The sequence below is a fragment of the Crocodylus siamensis genome, chromosome 13 (assembly GCF_052110815.1).
Source record: "Crocodylus siamensis isolate JL-2025a chromosome 13, ASM5211081v1, whole genome shotgun sequence".
Classification (NCBI taxonomy): domain Eukaryota; kingdom Metazoa; phylum Chordata; order Crocodylia; family Crocodylidae; genus Crocodylus; species Crocodylus siamensis.
In genome coordinates, this window is record NC_143407.1 from 37,424,512 (window position 1) to 37,444,888 (window position 20,377).

The following is a 20,377-nucleotide window of genomic DNA, read 5'->3' on the forward strand; positions in this document are numbered from 1 at the left end:
CGGGCAGCCGGGCAAGGCCAAGGACGATCCCTGCAGGACCATTGCTTCCTGCTTCCACTGCCAGCACTTGTTCCCGCTCAGCCCCAGGGAGACAGGCCCCGGGGCCCTTCCCCAGCACCGTAGGGCAAGGGGCTCCCCAGGGCTAGCCACTGACCCCCTCTCGGCCTCCCTGCCCTGCCAAGCCCTGGTCCAGGCAGGAAGCTTTTTACATGTCACGTGTACAATATGCCCCTCCGCCGTGCCACCCGTTTTGGAGACAGCCCCATCGTTTCTTTCAGTTGGTTCATTAATAAACCGGTGTTTTAGAAGAAGCTGCTCAGTCGTGGTGCAGGCGTCCTGGGGGGCAGCTGGGCCTGCAGTCACACGGGGGGAGCGGGGGGCACCATCCTGGCAAGGGTTGGGGCGCCGAGGAAGTCCAGGGCTCAGCCAGGCCACCAGGACAGTTCAGGGGGCTGCGCCCCGGGTCATGGCTGGATGGAGATGGGCGAGGGGCAGGCTGCTGAGAGACAGGCGGACAAGACCATGGCTTTGGGATCTGCGCCAGCGGTAAGTCTCCCGGCTCCTAAGGCTGCTGGATGTCAGTCTGGCCGCAGCCTGGGATGAAGAAGGCGATGCCCAGAGCCCTGCGCTGGCTGGACAACAAGAGCCTTGCACCTGCACCTCTGCTGCTCGGCAGCACTGGCTGTGAGGGCAGTCCACAGGCCTGAGCTGCTGCAGATCATGGTGGGAGACAGGAAGGTACCGCACCCCCCAGGATCAGACCCAGGTGCCTGCTGCCCTGAAACTCCATGCCAGGGCGCCCCGAGCGCAGGGCTGTGGGAAGGCAGGTGACAGGGAGGCAGGACCCTGAGGCAGCACGTCACCTGCCCCAGCGTGGCCCTGGACCCCAGCCCAGCAGCCCCAGGCCACAACACTCAGGCTCCCTTTGGCCCAAGCGCCCCTGCCTTAGGGGACCGTGCGGAGCTGCGGCATCGCTCGTGCCCATCGTGAGCCGTAGGGGTGTTGCGCCGGGGAGCACGGAGCAGGTCTGGGTGGAGGAGGCATCGGGTCAGCTGCTAGAGGGCTCCCGCTGGCCCCTGGAAAATTGATTTGAGCTAACCGGAGCTGACAGCACGATGCAGCCAGAGCCCCCGGCAGCAAAATCCCATCTGCAGGAGACAGCACTTGCCGCGTGGCTCCATTGCAAGGACTGAGGGCAGGAACAAAGCCAGCGGAGAGGGATCTCATGCGTGCACGCACGCCAGGCCCAGCTCGCTGTGACGCTCATGGGGGGGTTCAGCCCGACTTCATGGTGAAGGCAGCCAGTGTCAAGGCTGCAGACCAGCTGGCTGCAGCGGGACCAGCTGTGTGGCGCAGCAGCGTCACAACTGGGGGCAGGACCGGCAGGGCTCCTGTGCTGGCCCCTGCAAGCCCTGGGGTCCTGGCAGCTGCTCCTCGGGGTGCAGAGGCTCCTTGCGGGGGGCGCTGGATGGGGCCAGACATCCAGAGGAGCGGGGCCACATCTGACGGCTGCTCTGGGAGGGGCGAGATGGGTCCCAGCCCGGGTCCCGCAGGAGTCTCTACGCACAGAGCTGTCAAGGGGACCTGCCCCAGGAGAGGCAAGGCCTGGCTGCACCAGGGGACCTGCAGAGAGAGCCCCGCAGGGATCCTGGCCCTCTTCATGCTGCAGCAGGCGCCGGCCAAGCCGAGTGCACCAGCCCCCGCCGCGGCTCCCCCCCGGCCTGGCATGACTCCTGCCCCGCCAGGCTGCCCGGTGACAGGAGCTTTAGGGCAAGCACTGGTGCTTGTGACTTTGGGGACTTAGGGCTGATCCGGCAGCAGAGGGCTGGGGAGGGGCTGAGCCGAGAGGGGCCCCGTGCAGGGGGAGGCAAGCAGGAGGGGGTGCCAGCTGCTACAGGCACCAATCCTGCCCCCCCCACTTCAAGCCATGCCATGTATAGACCCCCTCTGCACCCATCCTGCCCCCGGCTTTGTGCACCCCCATACACCCCCACGTGGCAGCAGCAGCCCGCCCACGTCGCCCCCTGCCTGCCGCGCCGCGCACCTACACCCCGCCTCCAGCCCAACCCAGCCGCGCCTGCGCAGCACTCATTCCTCCACGCGCCTGCGCAACAAGACCCTCCCCTTTCTCCCCTCCCCCTCCCCGTCGTGCGCCTGCGTCGCCAGCCCCGCGCGTCCGGTCAGGGCCGGCCGAGCGTCGGCGCGCCTGCGCCCCCCCGCCCCGCGCCTGCGCAGTGCCGCCGCGCCGCCAGCTGGCGCCTGCGCCCGGGCCCGCCGCCACTGCGCCTGCGCGCTCGGGGGGAGCTGGGGGGGGCGCGGCGGCGGTGCGCCTGCGCGGGGGCGGCGGCGGGGCCTGAGGCGCGGCGGTGCGTGTGAGGCGCGGCAGCCCCCCCCCCGCCATGGCCGGCCCGGCCCCCCCCGCCGCCCGCCGCCGCCCCCGGCCCGTGGGCTAGGCCGGCCCGGCCCCATGTGGGAGAAGATGGAGGCCAAGACCGTGGTGTACGACCTGGACACGTCGGGCGGGCTCATGGAGGTGAGGGGCCGCGGCGGCGGCAAGATGGCGGCGGGTAGCGGGGGGCGGCGGGCCTGATCCCGATCCCGAGCCTGATCCCGGCGGCCTGTCTCTCTCTCCCTGCGCAGCAAATCCAGGCCCTGCTGGCGCCGCCGCGCAGCGAGGACGGCGACAAGCGGAGCCGCCGGCCCGAGCGGGAGCCGCGCCGCAGCGGCCGCGCCACCAACCACGACAGCTGCGACAGCTGCAAGGAGGGCGGCGACCTGCTGTGCTGCGACCACTGCCCTGCCGCCTTCCACCTGCAGTGCTGGTAAGGCCAGGCCCCCCCGCCGCCTGCTCACCCCAACATGGCGTGTTTTCGTGCTCAGCGCCATTTTGGCTGCCCCAGGGCGGGGGGGGCGCCCGGGCGCCCGCCCCCACCCAGCACAGACACGCTCTTCGCGGGGCTGGTATCCTGGCAGCGGCACCCGGCCTCTTTGTCCTGTCTGTGTGGGGTGTGGTGGGCTTCGGTGACGTGCGTAGTATAAGCAAGGAGATGTTCAGGGCGGGGGTGTTGTCTGGACTCCATGATCCCTTCCGGTTCCGCGATTTGTGGCTTTTAGGACATCGTACATCAGACTGGGAAGCTTTTGTGCCGGCTTAGCCTCGCGTGTGCTAGGGGTAAAACCGCCGTTGCCTCATCAGCAAGAGGGGCGGGGGGGAGCATGCTTTTATGTTCAGCTTCCCAAAATAGCCTCACGCATACCTCTTTTCAGCAGTTGTGTGTGGGCTTTTGAAGTCCCGTTCTTCGAGGAGTTTGTTGGCGGGAGTGGGGGGAAATGTTGCGGCTCTGCTTCTCAACAAAATCCAAGCATGGATGAATCGACTGTATCCTGCCTCATCGTAACAGTCGATGTGTCTGTTTGAGTTGGGGAGAGATGCGCAAGCTGTGATTTTAATGTGGCAAAGGCTTCTTGGCTTGAATCAACGAATGGGAAACGATGTTCGCTTTATGCGCGTTGGAGGCATCTGGGGAGTAGGTTTTTTTTGGTGGGGGGGATTTCCTTCAACAACTGGTTGAATCAACTTAACTAGTCAGTTTGGTTGACATTTTCGTGCCATGAAAATGGAGCTTGATCCTGTCAAGTTCCACTTGCTAAAATAGAGGCGGTGGCTCTCACGTGTAAGCACTTGTAGGAGATTGCTGGGGTTGGGTGTATGGACAGATTGGCAGCAGTGCAAATCGCAGTGTGAGAGAGAAGCATCCTGTTTTCTACAGCTACAACATTAACGTTGTCTGAGGTGTCAGGTCAACTGAGCAGACCTTTTCCTTAGCAGAAGTAAAACATGGGCTGTGATGTGCCCTGCCGTTGTTCCCAGACTTGTGTGCCCCACTCCCCAGATGTAGTCGAATGAGATGAGTTGCTTGTAGGATGACAGTGTTCTTTTCTTGGTCATGTTTGGTTTTTGTTTTCATCTCCTACATCTTGTTTAAAGTAAACTTCCTCTTTGGGTAGAAACTCCAGGCACAAATGCAGCATTTGCAGTTTCGCTGTTTGTTATTTATTTATTACCTGCAACTAACAATGAACGTAACCTTTAAACATACCACTGCAATGGAGTGGAGCAATTCAGAATTGATTGACTAGGAACTCTAGCTGTTAGCCTGGCATTATCAACCTGTTTTCTCATCCCTACAGAGCAGAAATTTAACACAACATTGGAGCTCATGGCTACTGCGCAGAAGATGTCTGAAGCCATTAGCAGCTTTTGGTCTGTATAATTTGTGAGGTGGGGATAAGGAAAATGAGTCAGAGGAAGGAAGTGACTTGCCCAAGGTCACTCAGGGACCTGGCAGCAGTGCTGGGAGACAAACCTAGCTTTTTCCTAGGCCCATGCAGCCTCCAGGAATAAGTAAACAGTGCTTGTATAAGTCTTTAATGAGCTGAGTTCTTTGACTACATAAATACACATGTGTGTTCAAATTCATGGTGGTCTTTTCCTTTTTGAAAAAGGGAAACAAATGAACAATAATCCACCCACCCCCTATTTCCATACCCCATTTCAGTCTGGTGGGGGAGGCCTTACCCTCCTTTATTCTTCCTTGCCCAGTAATGTGTTAGCCTTACCTACCTCAGTAAGCAAATCTTGAGGCAGATATTGTGGTTCTAGTTAGGATTGTTGGATGTTGACAGGGTCACTCCAGGGAAGGAAGCTGCTTCTGAAAATCCTTTTATCTTGTTCTGAAACCTGTGGACTGTCACATCGTAGTTGTGTTAAAAAAAAAAAAAAAAAAGAAAAGAAAAAAAAGTGTTGAATTGTTCTGGGCCTAGCTAGTTTATTTTCTTCCCAGAAAAATGGAGTTATGATAGGATTGTCACTCACACACAGTGGCTCTGCATGGCTGGAACAGAATTTGATTAATTTATTATAAATTTGGCCAATCTTAAAATGCTATTCCAGAAAGATTAGCCTGTGACAAACAAACAAAATGTGTGTTCTTCTTTTTAAGCACACCCTTAGAGTTGGTTGGAATGTATTGATTCTGTGATGAACTGGGATATGGTGTAATGGTTTTTAGAGAAGTCATGTTGCGTTTTCTGTAGGCTAGCTATGATATCACTTCTGATATCCGTGTCCGTTGTTCCTCAAGTTGAAATTTCGTGTTGGAAACTCTTTCTAACTTCTGCTGGCTTCTTTATTTTTATTCAAAGAGACTGTATTGCTTCAGCATTTAAAAGTCTAGTTTTGGTTACAAAGTTTGCATATTGATAGGGTTTTGCTTGCTACTGGGGTCATACGAGTACAGTTATTGAGCAGTTCTAGAAACTATGTGGTCAGTCTCCCCTCCGTTCCGTTACAAGAAGGCTTTGAGCTAGATGAATTTCTTGTTACGTAGAAGCAGTTTATTTGCTTATAGCTTTTCATACCCGTCTCTAACCCCCTTGTTCTTGAGGTTTGTGACGATAATAGTCCGTTTCCCTCTTCTCCCTCCCCTACTATTCCTTCCTTGATCCTATAGTAAACTCATAATCCTGTGTTTGAGATGGGTCATGGAAGCTAGGGTGACGTCACAAATTGAGCAAGATTTCCCTGACAGATTAAGCAGAAGGTGATTGTTAGAGAAAGACCTCTGGCTTGAAATTAATGGACATGTAGTAAGAGTGGATAGGTGTTGCAAAATGGAGAAAGTGAGCAGCAGAACCTCTTTCTGTGCGAAAGGCTCTTGTGCGTCACTGAATCAGGGCATTCAGAATGGTTAAGTCGTATTTAGAATTGGCACCCAAGTACTCTAGTGTTAGTATCCTGAAGCAACCCGAGTTGTTAGAAACTAGCCAGCTGCCTGTTGTAGGAAATTAGGCATTTTTACATGAAAGCAGACATGCCAGAATTGCAAGACTATCTCTCTCACCCCTACCTTGCCCCCTCCCAAAAAAACCCCCAAACCCCAACAAATAACCGACAAGGACAAAAAAAATTGTCTTTTCGCATTTGGTTTATCCTGTTGGTCTCATCCAGGTTAAATTCTCTGGCTGTCCCAGGGCAAATACACTGCATCCTTGCTGAGGGCTGCTAGTTCCATCAACTTTTTTTTCCTTTTTGAAGCACTTGCCTCACCATGTTTATATTTGGCTCTGCTTCCTCTTTCTGATTTGGCAGTCTTCTCTGAAGTGCTGTTGTCGAAGAATCGGAGCAGCAGAGCTTGCAGAAAGGGAGGCAGAGCTAACTAGTCAGTTTTTTGCATATTTTATTGTCTAAGTCACAGTGGTAAAAAGCTTTACGCATATAATGGGAAAATAAGTCTTCTTTAACTAGTAAGAAAATAGTCCCGTTTGAACTCTGCTGTAATTGCACCTAAAATTCACTTGGCCTGTCCTAATTTAGCACTCAATTTAGTTTTCCATTTGGTAGTTCTGGGAATTTATTTATTTATTTATGTAGGCTTTGTGTCAGCTCCCTGCAGGGGGGCTGCAAAGAGGATGGAGCTGGACTGTTCTCAGTGGGAGCAGATGACAAAACAAGGAGCAATGGGTTCAAGTTGCAGCAAGGGAGGTTTAGGTTGGATATTAGGAAAAACTGTCTTACTAGGAGGGTGATGAAGCACTAGAACAAGGTTACCCAGATTGATGGTGGAGTCTCCATCCCTGGAGGTTTTCAAGGCCCAGCTAGACAAAGCCTTGGCTGGAATGATCTGGCTGGGGCTGGGGCTGGGGCTGGTCCTGTTTGGAGCAGGGGGTTGGTCTAGATGTGACCTCCTGAGGTTCCTTCCAATCCTCATTGTCTATGATTACATCCTGCCCTTTTTGTGTTTTTGGTTATGAACGAGGCATCCAGTTTCTGGCTTTCCTTGTGAATTTCACTGACTTTTATACTGGGTTAGGTTGTCTGTACATCCTGCTCATAAGAGGCTGACTCTGCTCTGTATTAGCAAACTGGGTGGAGATTAAATGCATTATTAATGTGGGTCTTAGTTTTGTGAAAAACTTCTGATGTTTTAAAAAGGTTTGCACCCAGGCCTTATGAAGGCTTAAGTAAAGTTGACTTATAAATTTTGAATGTTTACTGTTGTAGAAAGCTAATCTTGATTAGCTTGTATGTAAAGTCTTTTGACAAAATCCATCCTTTAGAAGGCATTTGAAATGAGCCTGATATTGAACCTGGATTTAATTTGAGCTCGTAATCCTAAAATAGTACCCTCTATTCGTTTTGAAAAAAAAATAATTAATTTGCATCATTAACAACTTTGTATTTTGGTTGGTTAACTTCAGACTTTTTTTCTCCTTTCAAAGCGGCCACTCGCCAGTTTTTTACGTGTTAATTGATTTTGCTGTTTAGGTGGTGTCGGGGCAGTGCTGAGTTTGAGATACTCAGCTGCTTTATAAAGAAGTGATTCACTGGTCTAGTTATGTAGAAGGATGCTTGGCTTGCATCTGGTGATGATAATCTGACTGACCTTAGCAGCTCAGCTAACATGCCTCCTGTGTAACTTTTGGTCTGTTTTACACACATGCTCTGAAGTGCAGAGATAGATAGGTTCAGCATAGAAATAAAGCTTGCCCTGAACCTAGAATTTTCTGGGGCATAAATGTATTGCAACTTGAAGACAGACTGTTTGCTTTTTTTTTTGTGTGTGTTTTTCAGGAGGCTTAAAAAATGTGCGCCCTGCAGTATGTGGGTGCACAGTCTCAGTAGATCAGGCCTGTACAGGTTTCAGAATGGATTCTTACACTCTGCTGTGTTTGGTTTGACTTTCAAACCAAACCAAGCTGTGGGTAGCTGCTGCCTTAAAACCACATCATGACAATCAGGTTTGCAGGTTACTGGTGGCCTGGGGGAGGGGAGGGAGGAGGCTGTTGCTTAAGGTAAAAAAGACTCAACCTACCTCTCCCCTGAAAAGATTAAATTTATAATAAAGGGGATGAATGTAGTAGAATGAGATGAAGCTGTCTTTTAAAAAGCTATGGGGTAAAATCACTGTTGCCTTGTCAGTGGGGAAAAGTATGCTTTTTTTTGTTAAACTATAACTTCCAAAATAGTCTCACAAATATCTTTTTAAATGGTAACTTTTGGGCTTGTACTGCAGTAACAAAGTCCAGTTCTTAGTGGAGTGGCATCCACAGCAGTTCCGAAAGGTCGTGTTGTGGCACACTGTCGTGAGTGGCAGAAGTGTGCAGTGAAAAATGGGCTGGATCGGGCCTGTGGATTATAACAACCCCCACGGACCAATGAGTGAAGCATGCCACCAGCAGTAGTTTAGAAAGCAAGTGTGTGCCCCCAGGTATCAAAAGTTTGGGAGACACTGGTCTAGTACAGTGTTTTACATGTGACTTTTGTTTGAATTTGTAACTGTTTGTTGTTCTTGCTTTAGGGTTTGCTCTGCTAGACATGTCACAGCTGCTCTCTCCTGGCATATTATCAGACTTCTAGGTGTGGCTCCTGAGAGTGTTTCAGGACACGGAAAATCTTCCCAAAGGGTTTCTGGCACCTAAGGGCACTTGCTTTTGCAGGAGAAGTTTTCTTAATAGGATATGACTTCTGATTCATAATGTTAATTGGCTAATAACTAGTTGTGTGCATCTTGTGTGTTTTCTCTAACCAGTCTTTTCCTTTAATCTTACTTTGTCTTGTTGTCTTACAGCTAGACCACTGCATGGGCTCAGTGCTAGGAAATTGAGAGGGTACAGTTGCTTTCAAGTTTCATACAGCATTTGGTAAGAAAAAGGGACAGCTTCTATGCAATGCAACTAATGTGGGGGTTTTTTTCCCTTAGCCACTGGCTGGGATGGAAGAAATCAGGAATGCCAAAAGTTGTCTGTAATGGATAAACTGTACTCTAGTTCCAGGTACTTTCAGCAAAACGCTCATGGCTCAGTTCCACCATTAGTAAGTATTCATACCAAGAATATGTCTTGTGTTTGGGAGGTGGAGAGTGGTGGGCTCGGGCCTATGGCACTAGTGTGTACCTCAGGCCTCTGGTAGTGGTTTCTGATGTTATGGGAACAGAACTTCATGGTAGTCCCCGCTTTGGAAATTCCTCCTGGTTCTACACCTGCCTCATTAAGCAGAGCGTGACTGTAGCTTAATGGAAATGATCAAAAGTATCAATGGTGTATTAACACCTGCGTGTAATGCTAGGCTTCCTGGAAATTAGTTGTTGCATGTGTAGTGTTTATAAATATATCAGCCTTCACTTGTATGACTTTGTCACAGATCTTGAAAGAAGGAAGGCAGCAGCAGTGATGGTGTGTGCTTATAGGGGGTCTTGATAGACAGCAGCTTTTAAACTGAGTTGGTCTCTCTTTCTACAGGCTCAGTTGTGATGTGTATAGGATACTTAACTTTTCCTGTGTTCTTGGAATACTTCTCCTTTATTCTAAATTCAGCAAAAAATAGCAGACTCGTACTGTAAAGAACGTTAGTAATTTCCAGAGTAAGAAGAAGGTGCTCCTTTTGAAACAGAGAACTAAGGAATGGGGAATGTTTTGGTGGCAAGGAAACTGTACGGTAAAAAACGACGGAAGAACAATGCAGGAAGCAAGTTTGGGCTTGTGAAAGCGTTAAAGTAATTCAGAACATAATATGGCTTTGTTGGGGATGTGAAATTCCTGATTCGGAACAAGCAGGTGTCTTGGTGCATTGAGTTGTTGGCTCTACTGACTCTCTGTGGTAGTCAGATGGTCAAAGAGATTTGCTTCTTGTGGTGGCCGAGTCCCAGTCAACTGTCCAGTCCATGGCTTCTGCCCAGCTTTCCTGGTAGTGTTCTCTCTGATGCCCAGGGGCATTGCGAATGGTGCTATATTAGTAGTAATAATAATAATAATAACAATAATAAATAAAAGGTCTTGCATATGTGGCAGTGGCTGGTACTTTTGTCAGCTTTTTTTCACACAGTTCCAGCCATGCAGATTTGTGGTTTTGCTGTGTCAATACTTCTGGCGTGGGGGTTGGGGGTTATTTTTTGTTTCCCCTTTCCTCCCAACCCTTAGCACACTTTCAGATTTATCTTTCCACAGAGGCGTTCACTCTTATTTGTCTTTTGTGCTTTTAAGATGTGATACTATCCCTGGAACGCCGGGCTGGGAGGAAGTCTGGCATCACAACTGAACTTCTCTTCTGCACAAGTCACCTGAGTCAAACTTAGAATGGGCTAGAATTTGATTTGTGTGATTTTTTTTTAATGCAACAGCGGCCTGAGGACATCTTGCAGGGGTCAGCCCCACTTCTCTTGATGGGTTCCTGGCAAGCTGTTCCAATCATTGCAAAAATAGTTGCCTAGACAGGCTTTCAACTTGGGGTTGGGGGTGTTGTTTGTTTCTTCTCTGATCTTCCCTGGTAGGAATAGCAACAGGAACAGGCTACAAAACAACTTGGAGAAGAGGAAAAAGTTTGTGCCCTGATTTGCCCCTCTGATGCGTGTGGGTAAGGGTTTGTATAGCAAATGCTGAAAGTGAGTGTCCAGTTAGCTTTTAGAAGTCTGTGGTTTACGTAGTGGTTCTCTTTTCTTATCTTGGAAGATTTGGTGGCTAGCTGTAGGTCACAGTGATACCTGATAAACTGAGGGGCTGTTGCTTTTATTTGGAGAACATTAAAACCAAATCAGTGTTAGCTGACTGTTTAAGTAAAATGCGTGGGAGTAAAGCTCCCCATTAGACAGTCAATAGTTTCATCACTTCTCTAAGACTTGAAGTCTCAATTCATGCTTCTTTCATCCAAGTAAAATCTGCACAGGACAAAGCAAAAGAAAGTTAATATTTACTTTCAATAGTATCCATGTTGGTCACACTTACTGAAAAGTGGAACAGAAATAAGATTTTGAAGATGAGCAGCAAAATACTGGAGCTGGTATTGAATCACCCTTTCACCAAAACTTTCCCTATTTTACCTTTTCAATTCAAATATAAAGTAAATAGCTTAGAGATGAGAAGCGAGGGGAGCTTTGGATATATTTATCAGTGGTATAGAGAAGGATAAATCAAGGCCCGCTGTTGACCTATCTAAGGAATAATATGCAGTAATTATACAGTACACCTGCAGCAAAATAGTGAGTGTTCAGTAGGCTTGGGAAGGAAGGCTTTGACAAACATGTGGGTAATGAGAGGTGGTTATATAAGAAGCATTGTGTATCTTCCTTGTTTCAGACTCTAGACTTGGAACTAACTGATGAGATATAGAGTTAAGACAATTTTCCTGTAAGGAAGTTCTAGTAGAAGGTTACTTGCACCTTTTCTGAAGCAGCTGATATTCGTCTGCCCTGGTAGGAAAATTCTTGTTCTCCTTGAGTCTCAATGTGGACTCCCCCTTCACTCTTTCTTCCTGCCCATCCAGCTTGCGACGCTGGTCTTGTCTTGCCCCTCTACTTTCTGCAAATCAGCTCACCAATTCTTCTGTCTCCAGACTTCAGTGGTTCCTTTCTGGTGCTCTGTGCCAAAATGCTGCATCATGCAGTGCTTGTTTCCCTGAGTTACTGTACTCAGCTCCTTTGTGATTTTTTTTGGCACCCAGTGGCTAAAACAGTCCATTCTTGCTGCACTGACCACAACCACAGCTTCAGCAGAGATTCAGGTACCTTTGTCTGCTCTTGTGTGGCCATCCATATTCCTGCCTCCTTTTTCTATACTGCATGGTTCTTCTTACATTGGTCCCTGCTCTACCCTCTTTTCCACTTTCTTGCTTTGTTACGTTCTTTCTCTTCTCCCCCATTTAATCACATTCCATCTGCCTGAAATCCTATCTCATTCTTCAGAAACCTTCTTGAAACCCATGCCCCTTGCCTTGCCTTCTATATCAGCTCCCATCCCTGTGCTGTCCACTGCTTCCCATTCACTTGGTATGCAGTCTTTGTCCAGAACCTCGTGTTTGTGTGATTTCCCCCCCCCCAGCACTTAATTATGTTGGCCTGATCCTTAACCCTCCCCTCTTGCCTATCAGCAAGTATTACTCTGGTCTAAACTAACTGTCTCTTGGGTCAGGAAACATGTCTCTAATATTAATCTGCACAGTGGCATAGAAGGTGATGATGCCATGTAACTCTTCATAATACCGTGTCTCTTTTTCATGACTTTGTGGAGGAACAGGAGTCAAGTCAGGGTACTGAGTGGCTACATTTGGCTTAAAAATTTGCATAGTGAGTAATATAAAAAATGGAATAGGAGTTGCAAAGGAACAAACACCCTTACTGAGCTTGTTTGAGATGTGGGATCTGACCCAAAGCAGAACTACTAGCAAAAGTATTCTGCCCTTATAGCTTGTACTTTTTGGGGAAATCAGGCTTGAGGTGTACTGGCAAGAAAATTTTCCCAGTATGAACTGAGCCTACAGGAGAGGCATTGTCAACAGATCTATTCAAGCAGCACCTTTCAGCCTAGGGTAGCCTTAACACCAGTGTGCCTTTTGTCATCTTACTTTAAGGCACCGCATCCCAGGTGTCAGGAACCTTGGGGAAACTGTGGCTTTGTTTGCATGTGATTCTGTAAGCTTAACAGGTACATGATGTAGCTTTTTGTATTCAGCATGTGCAGTATGTTGCACTAAGTGTATTAGCTTGTATTAGCTTTCTGCCCAGAGGATTTCAGGTCACTCTGAAAACTATAGAGAAAAAGGGCATCTGTACACATGCTCTGAGGTGGGGTGGAGGAGTGTTTTAATTAGTGGCCCTCAGGAACCACTCTAATTAAAAAGCTCATGGTGTCTTGTGTATGCAGCATCCTACATCTCAAAATGACAGCAGGGATGCTTTAACTAAAGCTTATTCAACAAGCTTTGGTTAAAATACCCCGGTGCCAATTTGAAACGTGGGGATGCTGAATACATGAGACACTGCAGCACGCTGGAGCCTTCTGATTAGAAGGCTTCAGCAGATTCAACTGAGTCTGCTCCAACATGTTCTAATCGGGGCACATGTCAAAGTGCCCAAAGTGCCTCACACACCATTTGATGCAGTGTTCTGAGGTGAAGTGCAACTAACAGCTTAAACCAATGCAAAAGAACAGTTTGGGATTTTGGGAGAGCATTGTATCTCGTGGGTTTGCTCTGCTGTTCCACGTGTAGGCAGGGCATAATTACCTGCATTGGACTCTTCCTAGGGCAGCCTTGTAAGCTGATTTTTGCATTGCAGGGCTTTAAGTTTGAACCTCAAGAGGGTGTTCCCTTTGGCTGCTTCCTCCAAAGGGTGCCAGGATGTCAACTGCATGTATTTATCAGCTGGGAGTCTGAATCTTGGGATGGTGTGGGCCTTCTGACCTTGGCCAGTAGCTCAGGAGTGCACTTAACTGCCATATCCGATCAGACCACTGGAGGTGCTCTCATCTCCTGCTGTAATAGTGCCCAGGATTGTCTGTCAGAGGAGTGACCAGTTACGGAACATGATGCATGGGGTGAATCCTGTGTCTGCACCTTGGGAGCTTTAATGGAATGTTCTGCGCTGTCTTCAGAGTCCTGTATATCGGAGTACCGAACTTCCCTTCCGCAGGTGGCTGCTTTTCTCGTGTGCCTCCTGTATTCCCCCTTTGAACCAAACTTTCCAATCTTTGGTTCTTTTCACATGGCAGTATCTCTTAGCTTCTGATCGTATTTACTACCTAGCTCTGGACCGTTTCTTATACCTGCTATATTCTAGAAATAGTGTGATCAAATAGTGAATGCCTTTTGAGGGAATAATCAATGGTTTAGAAAGATCATGGTATACTGTTTTTAGTTGGTTCTCCCTTCCTTTTGCACAGTCTTTCTGTCATTGTGCATTGAGCTGTGTACTCCTTTACAGAATGGTACTAATGTAGACCCAGAAGCATACACAGATATTTTTTAAGTCTTTCTTTTCCTTTCAGCATGCAGACCTAAAGAGACTGATCACTTTACTTTCCCAGAAAATTCGTGGAGAAAAGAATGCAAGTGCCCAGTTTTGTAGCGTTCAGTTAAGAGAATTAAAGCAGGTGTTCTAACTCAGATTGACAGATTTTAAGTGGTATAAACTTGATCAGTATAAACCTGGCCACTCGTAATCTAATCATACCCTGCACATACCATCTTATTACTGAAGCTTTATTACAGTAAAGATGCACTGGAACTTTAAGCGTAACATTCTCAGAAGGAAATAAATCTTTCCATGTATTGGCTTATCTCGAGTTTGGGAGAGCTTTTATGTTCTAACGCTTGTCCACGGAAACGTTGGACTTGCGATAGCCATCAGACAATTGGATAACTTGGACAGGAGGTCCACACCATGGATCCTACGTGCCATAGCTTTATCAGTCGTACAAAATAGCAAAGCAAAGCAAGGGACGCGTAGCATAGAGCTGTTAAATTGGACATTGTGTAAACTGGCTTTACTGATGTGACGCGATTCTGGCATTGTTGGAACAGGGAAGAAGAAAAAAAGCATTTTCTAATATGTTAAGAATATGGGGTCTCTTTTCTATCTCTCAGAAAAGTAGTCGGCAGACTTCTTTGGCACAAAAGGTTTATGGTGGGAAGGTAAGCATTGAGATGGGGAAAGACTCTACTGGCTGCAGCTCTCGACTAGTTCTTTTGTATAACATGTTGGCTCCAAATGTTTTGTTCCAGGTGTACCTTCCCCTGGAGGGTTTTGGGGAGCAGCTGTGAACGGAAATGTGGGCCCAGGAAAACTGTTTCAAAGAACGACAGGTTTTAAAATGATACAACTTTCTATGTTTGTCAATGGGGCACTTGTAATACACTGGCACTCTAGTGAGGTTTGCTTTTACAGTTTTAGTTATGGCCACCATTGAGGCCAGACGCTAGGATGCCAAGGAGCCTTGTTCTCTAACGATGTTTGTGGAACAGCTGTAGCTGCATCTGTCGTCAGAATAAATGAGATCCCGTGTTAAAGGCTTTCAACACTTCTTCCTTTTATCAAGCTGGCAAACTTACCCTGCGTCTCCCAGTATCAGCCCTGTTGCTAGATCCTGGTACGTAATGGGAAGGAGAGTGACTTGATAGAGGGGCTGCTGGGAATTTTTGACAAGACATTCTGATCTTCATCTCTGCACACCAGCACGCTGCATATTGATGAGCTATGCACAGAAAGCATTGAAAGAGTTTATTCACGTGCAGCAGCCCTGAATTTCCCCTAAACACTGCCACTGAAGCCCGATGGAAACTCGCTTTCATTCTCTTGGCACCAGCAGGCGGGGAGCACTCTTACTATGGTTCACAAATCGCCTTTTTAAGCAAGATGGCCACCAGGAATGCCATTTGTAATTAACTTTCCTTTCAAATGTGTTTGCAATTGGTTTCTGTTGAGAAGAGCTTCTTACCATTGCACAGATCAGAGAGGGCGCCATTCCTTAGAGCATTTGTTTTCTTTACTTTGCTGACCTCAGGAAATGACGGTAAGTATAATTATAGGATTTAGTCTAATGACAGGCATCAAATGTATGTGAGCTCCGGAGTGTGAAATTGAAAAGCAAAGCAGCTTTATGCTATTGTTTGCTTGATGAAGACTCCTAATATGCAGCTGACTTTTGAGGGAGTTTGGATTTCATCATACCCATTGAAATGACTGTTACTTTCCTAAGTGAGGTTTTGCATAATTCAAGCGAGAGAACCTCAGAACCTTCTCAAATGAATCTTGACGCTGTAGGCCTAATATATTTGGTAGGGATTTCGAGAGAATGCAGCTGTGTAGGAAAGCCACGAGATTAGTGTCAATATAAGCAATATACAACACAGGCCCTGTAAGCTGTTCTTTACATATGTAGAGCTATGGAAAATTTAAATGAGTTCCCTATGGGTCTTCACTGTGAATGACATTTCTGACATGTTTGCCTATGTAGCTTTAATATGGGAAGTCAGACTTTGCTTTTCCAGAGATGCCTGCATTGTGTCTTAAGTTCTAAAGTGTGGATGTCAGGCTGCTGAGCAGATTGAGGCAGGTCACACATCAGCAACCTTCCATGTAAGATTCGTGCTGCTGCACCATTTTCGCCTGCATGTCATGATAAAGTGGAAAAGTCTCTTGAAATGGAGGGCAGGCTTTATATAACAATCAGTGGTGGGATTCCATATTAGAAAGCAAATGTATTGCATACAAATAACTTTGAGCAACAGGTCCTGCTGGTAGCAACTTAATCTGTAGCGGATATTAATGCCGTAGAAGTGCGTGCATTAATGAATGTGAGAAAGAGCAGGTAGAAAATAGCCACGTTCTCTGCAAGTGAAGACTGACTGTCCTGGTTGGAGTCTAAAAATGATCTAATAGACTTGCAGTAAAGGGATGAGGAATTTAGCCATAACTAGTTTAATTTTAGTTATAGTTGCATTCTTAATTATGACTGTTGGCTTTTTAAGTTAGAATCTAGGAAGTTGCTTTTTTTTCTTGCCAGGAGAGCAGCAGCGCAGGCATATTCATCTATCTTGGTTAATGCAGCGTGCTGTCTTGGCGAGCAGCTCATTAGCCACCGGGAGCAGAAGTGGTGTGTAGCATGCTGACCTGAGCAGCCTGGTCTTGACAGTGGGCTTTGTAAATTCAGGAAGGTAGGCTGGCATTTTAATTGGGAACTTTGTTCAGAGAGAAATCCTAATAGATCAAATAAGATAGGGATTCTGTTCTGAAGTGTTCTTTTAACCTAGAGATGATACTGACTAATGTAAGAGTCCTGTAAACGGTGAATCCAGGTAACATTTTTTTCATGGTGTTTTGGTCAGCATTGAGCAACTTAAATTCCTTGAACTGATATATGTGTACATGCAGCAGATGCTTTTTATCTTTGAAAAATAATCTGTTCTAACTTGCTTTTCCTCTTCCTTTACTTCCCAAGGCACTATTAATTGTTTTGTAAAGAGCGTAGGAATATAGTAACAGTAGTTAAAACAAAGAGCCAGAGGTGAGTTTGGCAGCACTTTAGTTTGTGGGTTGGCAAGCTGTGCCAGCCCTGAAGCCGGGCGGGCATGCTCTCTGGTGGTTCAGGCATGTTCAGGAGTGCTGCAGGAGCTGCTTTTCCCCCTTCTGTATTTTTTGGGACTTCTGTTTGTTTCGTTTTGGTCTTATTGTGGGGGTGAGGAACAGGGAATAGGCAAGTTAGTCCAAAAATAAATGCACCTTCATCATAGCTACAGGTTTTAGGTACTCCACAGCAAGGGGAAGTAAAGGCTCTGAGGATACTGCCCAGTGCATCTCGGGACTTGACACCGATCCAAAGTTCAAGCAATCCTCCGAGATTGGTGCTGCTGCAAAGATTCTGTTAACAAAAGGTTAGAGAGGTTGAAAAGAAACCTCGTTTCAGCCAGACGCTTGGGACTTCCTGCGAGCTGCTGTAGTTTAGTTGAAAGAGGTTTTGGTGTTTTGCATCCTCTGGGGAGGCTAAGCTGCTGTTCCCCTGAGCTGTCGTCATGCTTCCCTTCCCTTCCCTTCCCTGCCTCCCCCCCGGAAATGAATAAAACGCTTCTGTTTACAGTGCATTTTAAAAGCTGAGCACCCCATCTGAGCACCCCATCTACCTGAAATGCCACAGGCCTCTAGAAATCCTGAACTTACTTTCTCAAAATGGCTGCCAGATGTGTTGGCTCTACTGAATTCCCCTGGGTCTTTAAGACCGGAAACGGTGAGGTTATTACCACTTTGGAAGACTGAAGGAAAAACACAGCAAGACCCGTTCTTCCGCCCCGCTCCACAGAATGCAGGCTGCGAGTCTGAAGGCTTTTCTGTCAAGAATGTTGGTGACCCTTTCCCAACTCGTGCTATGACTTTGTTTAAAGGAAGGTAGCCTGGGTTGTGTTGTGGGTTTTTTTGAACAGTCTGAACAGGGGAGGGTGCCGTGCTTCTTCCCCCTACTAGTATTCTTCTCTAGAGATATTTTAGGTAAGTCTTCTCTGCTAAAAAGAGAGGAGCGCGTAGGTATATTCCAAAGAGTCTGAAAAGATATCTGAGACTTTCAGACTTGAAGTTTTCAGAGATTACTTTTAGCAGGAAATCTTTGAGTTTTGATACCTTTATGCTGGCTTGCTTCAGGAACAAGCAGTACTAAACCCTTAGTGAAAAGTGCTGTTGCCTAAGTTATAAGCAGCTGTAGTTATGGGTTCTTTCACTTCAGGCCTTTGATATTTAGTGGGTAGTATTGGTACTTAAAGATTTGAGCTAATTGCTATCATAGTAACTGGTGCTCTGTAGTGCCTCTTCATCCAAAGCTCTTGACAGGATAAGACTCCAGTCCTGCAATCACAGGATTGTGATTGTAGGACTTATCTGGTCCCTGTTACCATGTTATCTGAATGCCTTGCAGTCTTTAATGTATTTCTGCTCCGCAGGCTGAGGTAGGGAAGTGCTGCTGCTTGCGTTTAACAGTTCACTGCTGTAACTATGCCATGGCTAGTGGTAGATGTACCCTCCCTAGCTGAAGTACCAGGAGCGTAGGTGCAGCAGCCCAGTGTTGTTTAAACCATCTTGTGTATGCCTGTGTGCCATCTATTCTGAGTGAGCTGCCCAAGGCTTTCCATGGGGGCCTGCTGGGAAGCTAGGGAATTCAGGCATTGTCTCCAAGTCGTAGACCAGTGCCCTGTCTGCTGGGTTGATTGGACTGGGGGATAGCAGCCTGGGCTTGGAAAGTACTGCTGAAGCGAGTGTGGATGGCAGAAGTAAAACGTATCTTCAGACCTCACTGTCACACCTCTGTACCTTTCATCAGGAAGGCAGGAAAGGATCCAGTTCTCAATGCAGCCCTTCTGGAGGTGTTGATAACCCTCCTCTTTGACACAACCGTCCCTTTAACTGTTTATTTGGATTTATTACTCATTGTAGATCTTCTTGGTTCTGTGCTCTGTTTTACTTACTGTTGCCTCTTGCAAAGGCAGCTCTGAACATACAGGTCAGGTGTGGTAGGGAAAGAGAAAATGGGTTTGATATGTCGGTTTATGTGCACAACTGTTACTGATGCAAGCAAATGTTCACTCCCTAAAACCTCTGCGATCCAACTTGTCCTGCTTCGTATGAGTGCCTGGCTCTCCTTCATGATTTCTGCTGGAGCCACTCACAGCCACAGGCCAGAATCCCAAAATATTTTCGTGCAATTCTGCTGCTTTCAGAGAACTGACACGACTTCAGTTAAGCCACGTGAAGAAGGTTTCCACCCTTCCCAGCCTGTGATCCTACAGGAACGTGGTGATTCCTTCACCAGAGGCTTTATCACACTGACAGGAAGAGGAGGCTTGGACATGTAGGAAAAATGCTTAAAGACAATTAAAATATTGTGGGAAGGGTGGTGCAGAAAATTCATGTCCAAGGAATATGGACTTTGGCTCCTGGTGTGTGTATTATCACTGTGTTGGGGCCACAGTGTGTCTGCCAGAGTTGCTCTTTGTCACAGGCCAGGAGCTGATTGAGTCAGATGTGCCTGAAATGTCTTGCTTGAGACAAACTGTATGTTGTGGCTGCCTTATTACTCATTCTAACTGACAAAATAAATGGATTTTTGCTGTGAGTTGGTTGGTTCTTCTCTCTTAGTAGATATAATGGAGGATGCTTCCATTCCTATGTAAGTTAGTTTCCTGATGGCAACTCTCATAGTTGAAGAGGAATCAGGGCTGAAATTGTCATGTAAATCTTTTGCCCCAGAGGAATGAAGTGAATGCTGTATAGTGGGAAATGAGCACTTAATGCAGGGTAGACTTGAGCTGAAGGCTTGGAGGTGGGTTCTGTAGCTGCTATTTTAGAAGTTGCTTCAGTGGTGATGGGAGCTGTATTGCAAAGAGCCTTCTGCCTGGGGAATATCGGAATAGCATGGAGGAGACTCTTGGGATTGGGAGCCTACAAGATGATTCTGGGCCAGGTTTGGAATGTTTTTTCCATTTACAAGCTTCAGTCAAACAGTAAAATGTTGCCTTTGTATTCCTTCTGTAGTAACCCTCCGCTGAGCGAGGAGATGCTGCCTCCAGGGGAGTGGATGTGTCATCGTTGCACTGTGCGTCGAAAGGTAAAACTCCCATCAAACGCTTGCTGTATTTTGGGTCCTCCTACACCTTAAGTTAAACTAAAAGCCGAGCAGAATTGTAAGCTGGAGTTTTCTCAGCCCTGTCCCCACAAACCCAAGAGATGGAGGCTGGGGGAGTGCCCAAGCTCCAGTTTGAAAGCACGGTTGTGGTGGGTGAGCAGAGAGAGATTTAGTTAGTTGGTGTCTGGCAAGCTCTAAGGACTGCTTGATAAAGAAGTCCCAGGGGCTTCCACTAGTTTTGCTATTAGAAATTGAGACTGAAATAAAACTCTGTTTCAAGTACTTAACACAAGCCCTCACCAAGCAGCAGCTTTTTGCAGTCAGGGAGAGAACGTATCAGATATCAGACGGAATAATTTTGCATGGTTCAGGGAGGTGTACAGACTGACTTGCCAAGGCTTCCCATCGTTCATGTCTGATCCTTGGAGTCCAGTGCCTCGTGCCT

General features: G+C 47.4%; 1 protein-coding gene across 2 annotated transcripts in view; it reads left to right on the forward strand.

Annotated features, from left to right (window-relative positions):
• The first annotated feature begins 2,343 nt into the window (after positions 1-2,343).
• PHF12 (PHD finger protein 12) overlaps positions 2,344-20,377 on the forward strand; it is a 35,864-nt gene continuing 17,830 nt past the window's right edge. The window contains exons 1-3 of one of the 2 annotated variants that reach the window (XM_090025603.1): positions 2,344-2,533; positions 2,641-2,822; positions 19,842-19,914. In XM_090025603.1, the coding sequence (XP_089881729.1) occupies positions 2,468-2,533; positions 2,641-2,822; positions 19,842-19,914 (321 nt within the window). In that variant the 5' untranslated portion in view covers positions 2,344-2,467. The remainder of the gene's footprint in view (positions 2,534-2,640; positions 2,823-19,841; positions 19,915-20,377) is intronic. The other variant, XM_090025602.1, reaches the window with a different exon arrangement.